The 14,953-nt window shown below is 37.6% G+C and overlaps 1 protein-coding gene across 1 annotated transcript in view; it reads left to right on the top strand.

Moving 5' to 3' along the window:
• The window catches only part of LOC127788659 (thioredoxin reductase NTRC), a 29,196-nt gene that overhangs the window by 5,932 nt on the left and 8,311 nt on the right, over positions 1-14,953 (top strand). Inside the window, exons 2-5 of the mRNA XM_052317216.1 lie at positions 2,458-2,665; positions 2,785-2,890; positions 4,298-4,563; positions 11,792-12,071. Coding sequence (XP_052173176.1) covers positions 2,458-2,665; positions 2,785-2,890; positions 4,298-4,563; positions 11,792-12,071 — 860 coding nt within the window. The remainder of the gene's footprint in view (positions 1-2,457; positions 2,666-2,784; positions 2,891-4,297; positions 4,564-11,791; positions 12,072-14,953) is intronic.

The raw sequence follows: 14,953 nt of genomic DNA, 5'->3' as shown, positions 1-14,953 counted from the left end.
AAAATAATTTTTATATTTTTAATGGTGTAATAAAGTATCAAAACTATTTTCCAAACTTATAAAATTCATAAATCGAAATTCCAAATGAATAACTCTAATCTAATTAGCAATCAACTCATAATCCAGTTATCTTCATCCCTCACAATCCAATCAATGGCTATAGAGCTAGAGAATAGAAGTGTGAAGGGTATGAAAATAAAACAAACATGCAATCAAAATGTGAACAAAAGAATCATGCAATTGCCGAGTTGGAAAACTGAAGAGGCAAAAAGAATACTTTTAGGTGGTGTTCTCTTCGTATTTCAGTTTTGAGTTTTGAATTCATTTTCAGTTTTGTATTTTGAGTGTCTGTTTTGAGATTTTTGAAAACGCGTTCTTTTTGTCATTTTGAAAAACTGTTTCTCAAAATAGAAAATTAGAAAACGTGTTTGTTTTGAAATTTTGAAAAACTATTTATTTTTTGTAATTATGATATTTTATTCAATGAATTTAATTATTAAATAATAAAATTAACTCTTTTTAATAGAATTCTACTATTAAAATAAAATAATAAATTTAATTAATAAATTACTAACATACATCTTAACAATAATTTATATTAAATTATACACTTAATAATATAATATATGTTATCTTATATTTTTAGTTATAATATTAGATATACTACATTTTTTAAATTTTAAATAAATATATAATTTTATTTTCAAAATTTAATAATAATTTTTTTAATTCTTTTTTTCTCTTCTTTTATTTTTTTTCCTTTTCTTTTTTTCTCTTTTCTTCTTCTCTGGCGCCTTGCATCTTCTCCGGCCTTGGCTCCATCGCCGTCGACTGGAGATTTACATGATCAGAGCCTACCATTAGAATCTCCAAGCCAAGGGGGTTAACATACACAAAAATGGGCCAGATTTAATGGTTGATTTGCGTAGATCTAATATTTAATTTTCAACCACAAACTCAAAACGGCATTGCCAGTTGCCACTGGCGATCAAAGGCAACCACCTGACACCCAAGGACCCATTGACTAGCATATCCAAAAACCAACAAGATCCAACGGCCAAATCTCCTTCGATCTAATGGCAAGGGGTGGTCGAGAGAAGAAAGGAAAAAGGATAGAACCAGCAAAATCTAATGGCAAGGGGCAGTCGACGGCTGCTTTCGACGGTGGTGGGCGAGGTTGACGGCTGCTCGTGGCGGTGACGGAGATGGCAGGCGCGGTCAATGGTGACTCATGGCGGTGATGAAGATGACAGGGGACAGTCGAGGTAAGAGAGGAGATATGAGAGAAGATCGAATGGCGGGGGGGAGGGGGGCGGCCGACAATGGCTTTCAGCTATGGCGGGCGAGATCGACGACGACTCATGGCAGCGACGGAGATGGTGGGCATGGTATTTGGCCGAGGCTTGAGAGAGAGAGAGAAGAGAAATGCGAGATTGGAGGGTTAGGGGGTGGGGGGAGGCTGCTTGCGTTTTCCATGTTTTGGGGTTTTGAGTGTGTTTTCATTGAAAACACCCAAAACAATAAAATGTTGTTTTGGCTTTCCTTTATAATTTTTTCCTTTGTTTTCAAAAATGTGTTTTTGAAAATAGAAAAGAGAACGCGTTTTTAGTGTTTTGAAAAAATGAAAACTCAAAACGGGTTGAAAACAACAAAGAGAACTAGCCCTTATTTTTTAGTCTTTGAAGTGTTAGTATAGTGGACACGCGTGTCCTACAAGTGCCCCACCCCTTATCCTTTTAAAAAAATTTAAGAAATCTCAGACACAGCACGTGGGCATGTCCAACACGTATTGGGGGCGTGTTAGTGTGTGTGACATGGCGGCGACACCTATACGAATGCCCCTGGAGTCTTTGTGCTTTGATTGAAGAATTAATATTGTTGGATGAGATTAAGGCATTCAAAGTTTAAAAGAGGGATAAATTGGTTGGATAAGATGAGGATTTAAAATGAAGTTTGGTAGATGGGATAAAACTCCGAGATTCAAGGGAGGAATTCAAGTTTGAAGTTTGAACCCAGAAGATAACAGACAGCCTAAATTTGAATGTTAGTTACTGTTTTTAAGTTTGAATTTGCTCCTATTTTCTAGGAGATAAAGTAGCATTTTAACTTGTATAAATAGCTTCTTTCGTATTCAATAAATTTCTAAGTAAGCTTTCAGGGATTAAGCTTTTTTCAAATACCTTTTCCTTGTTCTCCAATTATGCTAATGAAATTTTCACACACAGCTTCTGAATGAATGTTTGTATCTTATCTGTTGCATTTGATGGATGCTTCATTCATATGAATAAGACTGTGTGATAGTATAATAGCTTGTGATAGTTATCTCTGAACAGTTTTCATGTAGAATATCTCACTATCAGTAGAATTACAATTCTTATGTCGCCTTTTATGTTTGACTTGTAAAGATTATGGGAAAAAACGTAGAATCAAAGATGAGTAACAATTTCTATTTTGCAGGTCAAGGAATTGAGAATCTGGTGATTATAGGTTCAGGTCCAGCTGGCTATACAGCAGCAATTTATGCAGCTCGTGCCAACTTGAAACCTGTTGTGTTCGAGGGATATCAAATAGGTGGTGTCCCTGGTGGACAATTAATGACAACCACTGAAGTGGAAAACTTCCCTGGATTTCCTGATGGAATAACTGGTCCTGATTTGATGGATCGGTAATAAAAAATTTGGAAAATTAGTTTCATGGACTTGTTCTTATTCATGTGTTTCTTGTTTCTCTGTGGTCTACAGTTTTGACTATGATTAAGAGACTTGACACTGTTTTGCTGAATAGGATGCGACGGCAAGCTGAGCGCTGGGGAGCAGAATTATTTCAAGAAGATGTAGAATTTATTGATGTGAAGAACAATCCTTTTACTGTTCAAAGCAGTGAACGCAAGGTAATTGTTGAATTGTTAACCACAATCTAATCTAAAAGCTTAAGTTGTTCAATAAAGAATTAATTTTATCTTTTATATTATTGTTTTTACACTCACGTGTGGCCAGGCTTCAGTGAACGCAAGATAGAGGATTAACTTTATTCTTAATTATTGTTTTTACTCTCAATAATAATGTTTGCTCTTGTCGTTTGTGGTTTAGATATATAATGAAATGTTCCCTAAATGCTTTTGTTCTAGAGCTCCATATCATAGAAGGAAAATGCCATTTGTACTACTTGGGCTACACCTTGGATTACACAATGCAGCTAAAATGACAAAAATACCCCTCAACCAAGGCAGTAAGGCGAGGCGGAGGCGGCATGAGGCCCAGTGAGGTGAGGAGGTGAGGCGCAAAGGGTATTTTAGTCATTTATGAGCATGTGTGTAGCCCAAGGTGTAGCCCTTGATGTACAAGTAGCACGGTCCATCATAAAAACACATTTACCTTGACTTGGACTAGTGATTTGATACTTTGAGTTTGACCTTTAATGGCCTTGTTATTTTTGACACTTGATACTTTCTTAGACAAAAATATATTGTGTACATATTAGGTCCACTTGATGGTTAGAGGATTTTGTGTTCCTTGTTATTGCTGATGATTAATTTAAGTCATTTTAAGTGTCTGGAAAGTTTGTTAAAAATTAAAATCCATAAATTTATGATTTTATATTTTATTCTTTTCATTATATTTTTTGTGCTCCCTGAGTCCAATTTTGAGTAGGATTAGGAGTTCTTCTTTGGTGTAATACAGTCCATCAACAACTTAATGTTTCTAGTCTGTTTGTGTTCATGTCCTATTTAGAACTCTAACATAATTAAGTGGGCAATGCTTTTGAAGATTTCCCCGTGTTTCGTTTTTTTTTTTATTCATAGATATGGACTGTTGATTAAATCAGACTAGATTCTAATGACTTTTTTTCTTGGCTAAATAATGAACATAGAATAATTTTGTTCTCCCTCTTATCTGTTGTTATCACTGGCATCCTTATAACCACTAGAAAGCCAAAGACTTGAACTTGATTTCTTCAAAATCCATTGCCATGGCCCTAGTTCTCTTCCCAAAGCCTTGGAATCGTTTCTTGAGATTTGAGCTAAATTTGCATGCTGAATGATATGTAAGGTTGTTACAGTTGCACATGGATGATGTGGTGACGCAACAAAGACAAAATATCCATACAGTTTGCCTTACACTTGTCCTTGTTCATCGTCCTGCAATGGGATACCCATTGATACTGTTATCCCGGGCTGTTTAGCTATACCCCATTGTCATATGTCCAGTTAGGGTCCCATCTTCTTTATCCGTTTATGTGCTTGTGGATGTGGTGCTATTACTTATTGGTTCTTATGTAATAACACTTTTCTTTTTAGGTGAAGTGCCATAGTGTTATTGTGGCTACAGGAGCTACTGCAAAAAGGCTGAGATTACCTCGTGAAGATGAATTTTGGAGTAGAGGAATTAGTGCTTGTGCAATATGTGATGGAGCATCGCCACTATTTAAGGGGCAAATCCTTGCTGTGGTTGGAGGAGGTGATACTGCTACAGAGGAAGCATTGTACTTAACTAAATATGGTCGTCACATTCATCTACTTGTACGCAGGGACCAACTAAGGGCATCTAGAGCAATGCAAGATAGGTGAGTTACAATTGGTATTGGTTATTGAAGTGTTTCTTTATTTGGAAGGTGTTTATTTAATCATTTGTTGGGTATATTCTTCCCTTATAGGTGTCTGCTTGGTTTATTGTTATGACTTTCTTCAGTTGGGATATCAAGGGACTTTTTTTTCTTTTTTCATTCGAACCATATTACTTGTACATCAAGAGTTACACACGCATACAAATGACTAAAATACCCCTCGCGCCTCACCACCTTGGGTGAGGGGTATTTTAGTCATGCGCCTCGGGTGAGGGGTGTTTTTGTCATTTTAACTGCATTGTGTAGCCCAAGGAGTACTGTTAAATTATTGGGAAAAAGAATAATACTTTCTCACATCTACTAGGAATGAATGTACAAGTATAAATAGAGAACAACTCCTAAGAAATCTCCTAAGTTTTAGGACTAGATGATTCCAAGAATTTAATACTAAATAATTCCTATTTTCTAGGACTAGATTACAACAATTAATTTACTGAAAAATACAACATAAATAAAAAAAATTAGTTGCTGCTACTGTATCTTTATCTTCTACTCTACCAACACTCCCCCTTAAGCTGGAGAATGTATATTGCACATTCCAAGCTTGTTTGTCAAATCATTAAATCTCTTTGCTAGCAACCCCTTGGTCAGTATATCTGCTACCTGATCCTCTGAAGGCACATAAGGTAACTGAATCAAACTTGCTTCCAATTTTTCCTTCACAAAATGTCTTATCAATCTCAACATGTTTAGTCCTGTCTTGTTGAACTAGATTATGGGCTATGCTGATAGCTGCTTGGTCATCACACCTTATCCCAATTGGGTCTTGGATTTGAATATTTAGGTCTTCTAAAATGATTTTCAACCATAAGACCTCACACAGGGCCATGGCTCGAAACTCTGCCTCTGCACTTGACCTTGCTACCACAGTCTACTTCTTGCTTCTCCATGATACCAAATTTCCCCCTAGATATACACAATAACCACTTGTAGATCTTCTATCTGTTACTGAACCTGCATAATCTGCATCTGAAAAACCATTGATGTCCAATTCTTTCCTTGCTTTAAAGAGAATTCCCTTTCTTGGAGTGGTCTTCAAGTAGCTTAAGATCCTCCTCACAGCTAACATGTGCTCCTCTGTTGGATTGTGCATGAATTGACTCACTAGGCTGACTGCAAATGCTATGTCTGGCTTTGTGTGGGATAGGTAGATTAGTCTCCCAACAGGTCTTTGATATCTCCTTTTATCCACCATATGACTGTTTGGATTATTCCACAATTTACTGTTAGGTTCAGTTGGAATTTTATATCATTTTCCACCAAGCATACATGTTTCTGCTAACAAATCAAGTACATATTTTCTTTGGGACATAAAAATCCCTTCTTTGGAGTAGGCAACCTCAATGCCTAGGAAATATTTAAGAGTGTCCAAGTCCTTGATTTCAAACTTCTTGGCCAATTTTTCTTTGAGTTTGACTTGCTCTTCTTTATCATCACCAGTAACAATCATATCATCAACGTACACTAAAAGAATTGTTACCTTGCATTCCTTTGAATGCTTTATAAAGAGATTATGGTCCCCTTTACTTTGAAAATACCCTAAAGCTTTCATAGCTTTGGAAAACTTGCCAAACCATGCCCTGGGGGATTGTTTAAGGCCATATAGGGCCTTTTTTAGGCAACATACCTGTCCTTCATTTCCTTCTTGGAATCCTGGTGGTAATTCCATATATACTTCTTCCTCTAAGTCTCCATGGAGGAATGCATTTTTGACATCTAGTTGTTGTAGGTTCCATTCAAAATGGGCTGCCAAGGATAAGAGGATTCTGACCGTGGTCATTTTTGTTACTGGGGCAAATGTTTCAAGATAATCAATTCCATATGACTGGGTATATCCCTTAGCCACCAGCCTTACCTTATATCTTTCAAGGGTGCCATTTGCCTTGTATTTAATATTGAAAATCCATCTACACCCAATAGGATTAACCCCTTTTGGTTTGGATACAAGATCCCATGTGTGGTTCTTTTTCAAAGCTCCCATTTCTTCCATCATGGCATTTCTCCAATTCTGATCCTTTAGTGCCTCTTGGACTGATTTAGGAATGATAATTGCATCTAAGGATGCTAGGAAGCTCTTATGTTTTGGGGAAAGTCAGTGATAGGAGATGTTATTGGTTAAGGGGTGTTTTGTGCAGTTTCTCACCCCTTTTCTAACAACAACAGGGAGGTCTAGATCATCAAAGATAGATTCAGTAGAAGTCATGGGAATGGGTTGTGTGAGATCATTACCTTGACTAGAAACTGAGGACTGGTTCTGCTGGGGTTCTTGGCTAGGCTGCCTCCACTTATAAACATAGGGTGAACCCTTAAACTGTACTGGAGGTGACAACATTTGAGTAGCTATTTCCTCATTCACTTTAGCATGATCTTGCCCTTCTATATGGTTGCCAGTACCTGAAGATAGGTTGCGGTCAATGGTATGGGAAGGCTAGGAATTGAGGCTTGAATGAGAGGGTTGTGGCTGTTTGGAAGCAGGGGCAGAGGCTGGGTTTGGAATTGATAGGTTGCGGTTAGTGGTATTCCAAAGATCACCGAGGTCACCATAAGCAGGCTCCCCCCGGTGACCAGTGATAGAGGAATAAAAAAATGGAATGGTTTCAATGAAGGTAATGTCCTTAGACACATATAGTTTCTGGGTAGGAGGATGGTAGCATTTGTATCCTTTTTGGGTAGGTGAATAGCCTAAGAATACACATTTGATTGCCCTAGGATCAAGTTTATCTCTATGTTGTTTGGAAATATGGACAAAGGCCACGCAACCGAATACTCCAAGAGGTAAAGTGTTGTGCACATTAAAATTTGGAAAATGTGTAGTTAGGCATGCAATGGGGCTTTGATGGTTAAGAATTTTGGTTGGCACCCGATTAATAAAAAATGCAGCAGTTAGGACAGCTTCCCCCCAATATAGTTTAGGCACATGATGATGATGAAGTAGGGTACGGGCCACATTAAGGAGATGTCTTATCTTCCATTCGGCCATTTCATTTTGTTGTGGGGTGTCGACACAAGAAGATTCATGGACAATCCCTTCTTGCTGGAAGAATTGATGCATATGATGATTGAAATAATCACGGGCATTGTCAGTCCTAAATTTTTGGATAGGGGTTCCAAATTGGGTAGCTATCATTTTGCAAAAGTTTGGCAATACTGTCCCTATGGCTGCCTTATCTTTAAGCAAAAAAACCCATGTCATACGAGTGCAATCATCAATGAAGGAGATAAACTATTTTGCCCCAGAATAATTAGGGATTTTGCAAGGCCCCCAAACATCCGAATGGATTAAGGAAAAAGGTTTTGTACTGATTTTATTATTGATTGAATAAGAAACACGATGTTGTTTAGCTAAGATGCAAATATCACAATGAAATATGCTAGGGTCTATAGACTTAAAGAAAGCCTTCAAAAGTGAGAATGGAGGGTGGCCTAGGTGGTAATGTTGCAGCCATATTTCTGAGTGACCTGCTGCATTGTTTGAGGAGTATGCCACCTACAGCTGGTCCCTAGGTGGTTGAGAGTTCTTCCCCATGAAGCAGTACAGCCCATCTTTTACCCTAGCAGCTCCAATCCTCGTCCCGGTCTTCAGTTCTTGAAACTCACAACCATTAGGAGAAAAAATGGCTAAGCAATTTAAGTCCTTTGTGAGTTGATGGATTGAGAGAAGGTTTGCTGATAATTGAGGGACATGTAGGATTGATTTAAGAGACAAATTTGGGCAAAGGTTAACTTGGCCTTGACCAACAATAGGGAGTGATTTCCCATTAGCAATGGTAATTTGTTTGGAGGTGTTGAGTGGCTGGTAGGTAGTAAATATACTTGGATTGGGTGTCATGTGGCTAGTGGCTCCTGAATCCAAGATCCAAACATCATTCCAAATAGTCTTTTAAGGCAATAAAGTATGCAGAATTTGTGTTACCTGAGAGTGCTAAAGAGCAGGTGCCTTCTTGCGTGGTCTTAAGAAAAGATTTCAGCTTATGGATCTCATCGGCATTAAGTTGAGTGAGATCAGGGCTGCCATCTGCATCAGTCTTTTCTCCAGATTTGCCCTCCTCTTGGGTTTTGTGAGATAGGTAGACTTGGTTCTTTGGAGCCAAGTTTTTAAACCCACCAAGCTTGTTGAGAACTGCCTCCTTTCCCTGTAGCCTGAAACAAGTGTCTCAAGTGTGCCTAGGTTTCCGGCAGAAAATGCACCATAGGCCATCCTTGCTGCCAGGTTTTACCTGTTGTTCCATCCTTCCTAACTTCCTTGGTCCATTGCCCTTGTTTGATCAATGCTGAACCATCAGTGGCTGCCTCCTTTAGCATCACAATCCTCCTATTCTCCTCACTTCTTACCATGGAAAATACTTCGTTGATGGATGGTAGCTTCTCTCGGCCAAGTATCTGCACCCTAACTTGATCAAATTCATGATTAAGTCCAACCAAGAATTCAACAATCCAATCCCTATCCATTATTTGATTAAGGGTCACAGCATCCTCCTTACATATCATCTTAACATTTTGATATTGATCCAATTCTAGCCAAAGGCCTTTCATGTAATTATAATACTCCATAACTGACATCCCACCTTGTTTAGCCCCACTAATCTTGGTTTTAATTTCATAGACAACAGATGCATCTTGTACCTTTGAGTAAGTTTGTGTTACAACCTTCCAAATCTCCCTAGCAGTCCCCCAAAACATATAATTCCTACCATGGCATTCCACAACCAAGACATGATCTGGGAATCCTCAATTTCCCATGTGGAAAACAATGGATGATCTGCATTAGGAGGAGAGGCCGTGAGATGGCCAATTTTCCCTTTTCCTTTGAGAAAAGTTTGCACCAATTGGGCCCATTGCAAGTAGTTTTTTCCGTCTAGGCGGTAGGATAGATGGATGTTTGGCAGATCTCCAGCAACAACACCATGATTTATCTCTTGACTAGGATCAATAGGTTGCCCCACCTCAGGTGAAGACTCTCCAGTGACAATATCAAATGTTACAGACATTCTGGACAATCTAGGAGGGCCAACAACAGAAGTAGATGGCTAACGAATGAAGGAGTGCAATGAAGGCACTCGAAGATAGGTTAGAAAGCGTGCAATGAAGGCACATGTCTAGGGTTTCAGAGGCTGTAACCTAGCTCTGATACCATGTTAAATAATTGGGAAAAAGAAGAATACTTTCTCACATCTACTAGGAATGAATGTACAAATATAAATAGAGAACAACTCCTTAGAAATCTCCAAAGTTTTTGGACTAGATGATTCCTAGAATTTAGGACTAGATAATTTCTAGAATATAGGACTAGATAATTCCTACTTTCTAGGACTAGATTACAACAATTAATTTACAGAAAAATACAACATAAATCAGAAAGTTAGTTGCTGCTGCTCTATCTTTATCTTCTACTCTGCCAACAAGTACAAATAGCATTTTCCTTTTCATTCATCTTCTCCTCTGCTTCTTAACCAATAATGGTCAGCCAGCCTTTTTTGTTTGAGTCATTTTTCAACACTGCACTGGAATGCCTTATCTTCCACTGACTAACCTGTTAACTATTGTGTTTCCTGCAATACATGTTTTTAAACCTTGATTTTTTCCTTCTTGAATCTGGGTTGAAGAAAACAGAAGTTGATCTTCTTACCACTTATTATTTTTCCATTTTGCCTTTTTTAAAACATGTATAACTGCTCAGTTTTTAATGCCTCTGTTGCATATAAAATTGGAACATATTGTTGAAAGATTTTGTTGGTGGAGGGCGTTTACTTAATCTATGTTTTCCCCTTCATGTAAACCTTTGGCTTATTTGCAATTTTCTTCAATTTGCTTATTATGGGATTTATCTTATTTGTGTTTGTTTTCTCTCTTTCCTCTGTTTTTTAATAATGGATTAGAGGGTTGCTCAGGCTTGGACCATTTAGTTCTCCATTGTTCTATTGCCAGAGCTGTTTGATGCTTCTTTTTTCTCTTACCTGGTCCCTATGAGTCATTAGGGTTTAATTTTGGAATTTTGGTTTGCTTGAAGCAAGGATGCTCAGCATGGTGAGCAGAGAACGTTTTGTTCTCTTTTTCAATTCTCTGTGATGGCATATGTAGAGGGGGAGGAACAATAGGACCTTTGAAGGAGAGGGTCATTCAATCCATTTCCTTGAAGGGGTTCTCTCATTTTGTGGTCTTCTGGCTTGGTTCCATATTCTATTTCTTCTGTTACTCATTTTATGGATGAGATTATTTAGTTTTTAATTTATGCTCTCCTCTTTGTCTAGCATTTATCCCCCTTACAGCAATGATCTTTTGATGTATTTTATCTATAAACAGAAAAGAGGAGAAAACAACCCCCTTTGGGAGCATCTCTTGGTGCTTTTTTTTTCTTAAAAAGGCTCTTGAAACTGTCCTATAATTTTTCTGTTGAACTGTTTCTGTGGATGTAATTAATTGTGATTTTTTTTTTTTACATTATAATGGATTTATGAGGAAGTAAAGAGAAAGAAATTCATTGGAAATAAAGATTACCGTTGTGGGCATCACCGTGTAGGGTTTCTTCATTTTGCAATTTGGAAGGCTTATCAGAAGTCTGATATGGTAAAATGGGAGTTTGCAATTTGGAGGCTAATATGGTGAACCCAGGTTAACAGTGACTTTCAGACTAAAGATGTGTTATTACCCTATATATTGAAGCTCACTTTTCCTGTTCTAATCCTACCTAATCGGTGTCCTAAATCCAGAGCCTCTGCTTTGAGGGTACATACCCGGATCAAGTGTGCAATATCCCTGGATCTTATTTTTCCTTATAGTGGATAGGCTTCCCAGATAGGATGATGATTTTCTAGATCTGTTTCATCCATTTTATGTTATTGGGTGTTGTCCCAGAACTTGTGCTATTTATTTGACATGGTTGGACTTTCCAATGCACACACACACAAATATTTGATATGATTCCTTGTGATTTATTAAGACATCTGGACGTGAAATTTGGATCCTTTGCTTGTTCGTGTTTATTTTTATTCTTCCTCTGTTCCACCTTTGTCTTTGGCTGCACAGGTTGGACCTGACAATGACTTATTAGCTGAGTTTAATCTAATAGGTTGTCTTTTTTGGCCAATTGAATTACTAATGAAGAATTTAAATGTTGAGTTTCAACTCCCTGAATGTTTTTTTAACAGGTTGCTTCTGGCGAATGTTTCAGAGTTTACAACAATCCAAATATCACTGTGCACTTCAATACAGAGGCTGTGGATGTTGTTAGCAATACAAAAGGGCAAATGTCTGGCATTTTGGTTCAGAGAGTTGATACTGGAGAGGAATCTGTGCTTGAGGCAAAAGGCTTATTTTATGGGATAGGTCATTCACCAAATAGCCAATTGTTGGAAGGCCAAATCAAACTTGACAACTCAGGTTATGTGTTGGTGAAGGAGGGTAGCGCTGAAACTTCAGTTGCAGGTGTATTTGCAGCTGGAGATATTCAGGTAACTGTCAAAACTTATTTGAAAATTCCCCTTTAGTTTTACTTTTTTGATGGAGTATTCCCAGTCCTTTATTTGTTTCAAACTGTGTTCACGTGGCACTTTAAAAGGACTAGTTACCCATTCTGCAGAAGGTAGTACACCTCAAAGCACAGATGCTTGTGCAGTGCATATATCTGCTGGAAGTGATGAATCCACTCCTAGTTTGACCAATGTTGACATTATTGATTATTTTCTTCTCTCTTCTAGATGGATACTGTAGAAAATAAAGTATGCACGGAAGACAATATATGTTAGATACAACTACTCTGATAATTCCCATGATTTAAATGATTGATCAATATTGAGTCATATAGCTCAACCCTGCCCTTGTATCAACATAGGAGAACTGGTTTATCTCAGATTAAGAAGCACTAATGCTCTTAAGAAGGCGCAACATCTATGTTGTTGAACAAAAAGAAATAAGCTGATTGAAGCAACTTACTTGAGTAACTTAGAAATTTTACTCGAGTAATGTGGAAGCTTACTTGAGTAAATAGGAGAGATTACTTGAGTAAGTAGAAAGGTTAGTTGATTAACTTAGAAAGATTACTCGATTAAAGGGATGCTTACTCAATTGAATGGGAAATTTGTTTGATCTTTTATTGAACTCACAAATGGGATATATATACAAGAAATCTTCTACATCTCCTAAAAAAAGGGAGAAATTTTATTAACTTTAGAGGATAAAGTTTATCAACTGAAGCTGGAATTATCTCTTGTAATCAACCGCCTCCTTTTTCCTCAAAACCTTATCACTTTAATCTTTGTGATCTCTTCTTATCTCCAGCCAACCTTATCACTCAGTCTCAGCCATAAGAGAAATAATCAGAATGTTGATTTCCAACTCTTATCAATTTATTCTCAATATTCCAACAGTTGTAATTAACACTTATTATCCAATTCCAGACATGTGCCAGGCATCTTACTCATCCTATTATTTTCTATTTGTGTGGAATTGAACATTTATTCAGACAGTTGAAGGACACAAGTGTTTGTTATGGGAATATGTGTGAGCGTTTGCTTGATGCATGCATAAAATACTCCTTGAAGAAGATAATACAAAAGTTGGTGTAAGATAAGAAAAATGCATTTAGATCGATTCCTTCCTCTTATTTTGAGCTTCATAATTTTAAAAAGCCCAGAAATCATGCTTGCAATTTGTTTGAGTAGAGCTCCTAGTTATTAAGATACTTCCATTCACTTTTCTCTGAATATGTATATTGCAAAATAAAATTTTACTATTCTATGTAACATTAAATTTTTTTTTGTGCAAACTGTGAAGAAATTTTTGTATTCTATATAACATAAAAAATTTATTGTGCAAACTGTGAAGAAATTGTTGTGTTTTAATGTGAATATTCCCTTACTATGTCTTGGATTGTCTGTTGCATTGGAAGATATATGATTGCAATTATATATACCAATTTTTGAATACTGTAGGTATTGAACATGCACACTGACAACAAAATTCTTATCATCTAGGAATTAATTAAATAGATAGTGTGATTTTCATTGGAATTGCAAATTACTTGTGGGACAGGGATAGATTGAACGGCCTAGTGGTGGGCCCCTCTTGCAATATGAGGATGCTGAGCGCCTAGGATCCTTAAGGGGGCAATACAAGAGGGCAGGAGGGAGAGACGACTTGAGGTTGTTGGATTCCATTAATAGAGATTCCTTTCATTTTCCCTTGAGCCATGATCGTTCTCCTTTGGTTCACCAAATAGTGACCGGGGGAATACTAGGTGAAAAGGGTAAACTTGAATGATCCAATCAAGTGGCTGCAAGTGGGTGTGTAATTGTGAGTGGCTTGTCTCAGAGAGCATAAAACAATTTTTTTGCTAACCCAACTTGTCTTTTGGCTCTTACCTCCAGCACCCACTGGTCTGCACCCTGTTGTCCAACTCTAGCCTCCAATCCATGATTTTCTACAAGTTTATGCTGGTGTGTCTTGGTCTTCTGTGATGACTGGTCCCTAGCTGGGGGCTGTCTTGCAACCCCACTGTGCAGAGCCACGAGGCCGTCTTATCTTTGTTATTGGGGGTTTCACTTTTCTTACACCTCTTTTCATATATATATATATATATTATGTGAGATTAAACTGAGATAACACCAAGTATGAATTTATCATAATAAACCTCATTTCATAAATATCACATATGTGACTTTAGTACATCAACATGCTATCTGACATGAATACTTCAAAGATACATATGCGATTTTATACAATCATCCAACCTGTATCTAGCCCATGCTGGTCTGCAAGTCTACCTTGCTCATTAGGGTCCTCCTCAGATGAAATGGTGATATGCACGTGGCATGAGTCTAACCACTCAGTAAGGGCATAAATGGCATGCATACACAGTCAATGCACAAGCAGACACAACATGATATCAATTTCCTTCCAACACATTTTACTTTTGGATACACCCTACATTCATGTCTCTTGTACATTCTCTGGCCAACATTGTTCTGTGCTGGACAGAGGCCGAGGCTTACCCCTGGCAGCATGGCATTATCATTCCTTTTCACATTCTACATTATCATCATTTTCATAACTCCTCCTTTATACACATCATACACATGAAATCATGATATAATGCTTCCAGAAACCTTGCATGCGTAAATCATTTAACATGCATGCCAAAAATAATAAACCATGTAGTGCAACTTACGTAAGCCATTATAGGTGAAGAATCAGCTCTTTGCTTTCTCCCTGCAGCTCCCCTTTCTTTCCCAGCTTTCCCTCTATTTTTCTCTCATTTACTTTTCATTTCTTCCCTTTCTTTCTCTACCTTATGGAGAACTTCTCTCTCTACTATTTTGTGTTAAGACCAAATGGA

This window comes from Diospyros lotus, chromosome 13, assembly GCF_014633365.1.
Source record: "Diospyros lotus cultivar Yz01 chromosome 13, ASM1463336v1, whole genome shotgun sequence".
Lineage (NCBI taxonomy): Eukaryota > Viridiplantae > Streptophyta > Magnoliopsida > Ericales > Ebenaceae > Diospyros > Diospyros lotus.
The sequence above is the reverse complement of the archived record's forward strand: the minus strand, read 5'-3'. Positions and strand labels throughout refer to the sequence as shown.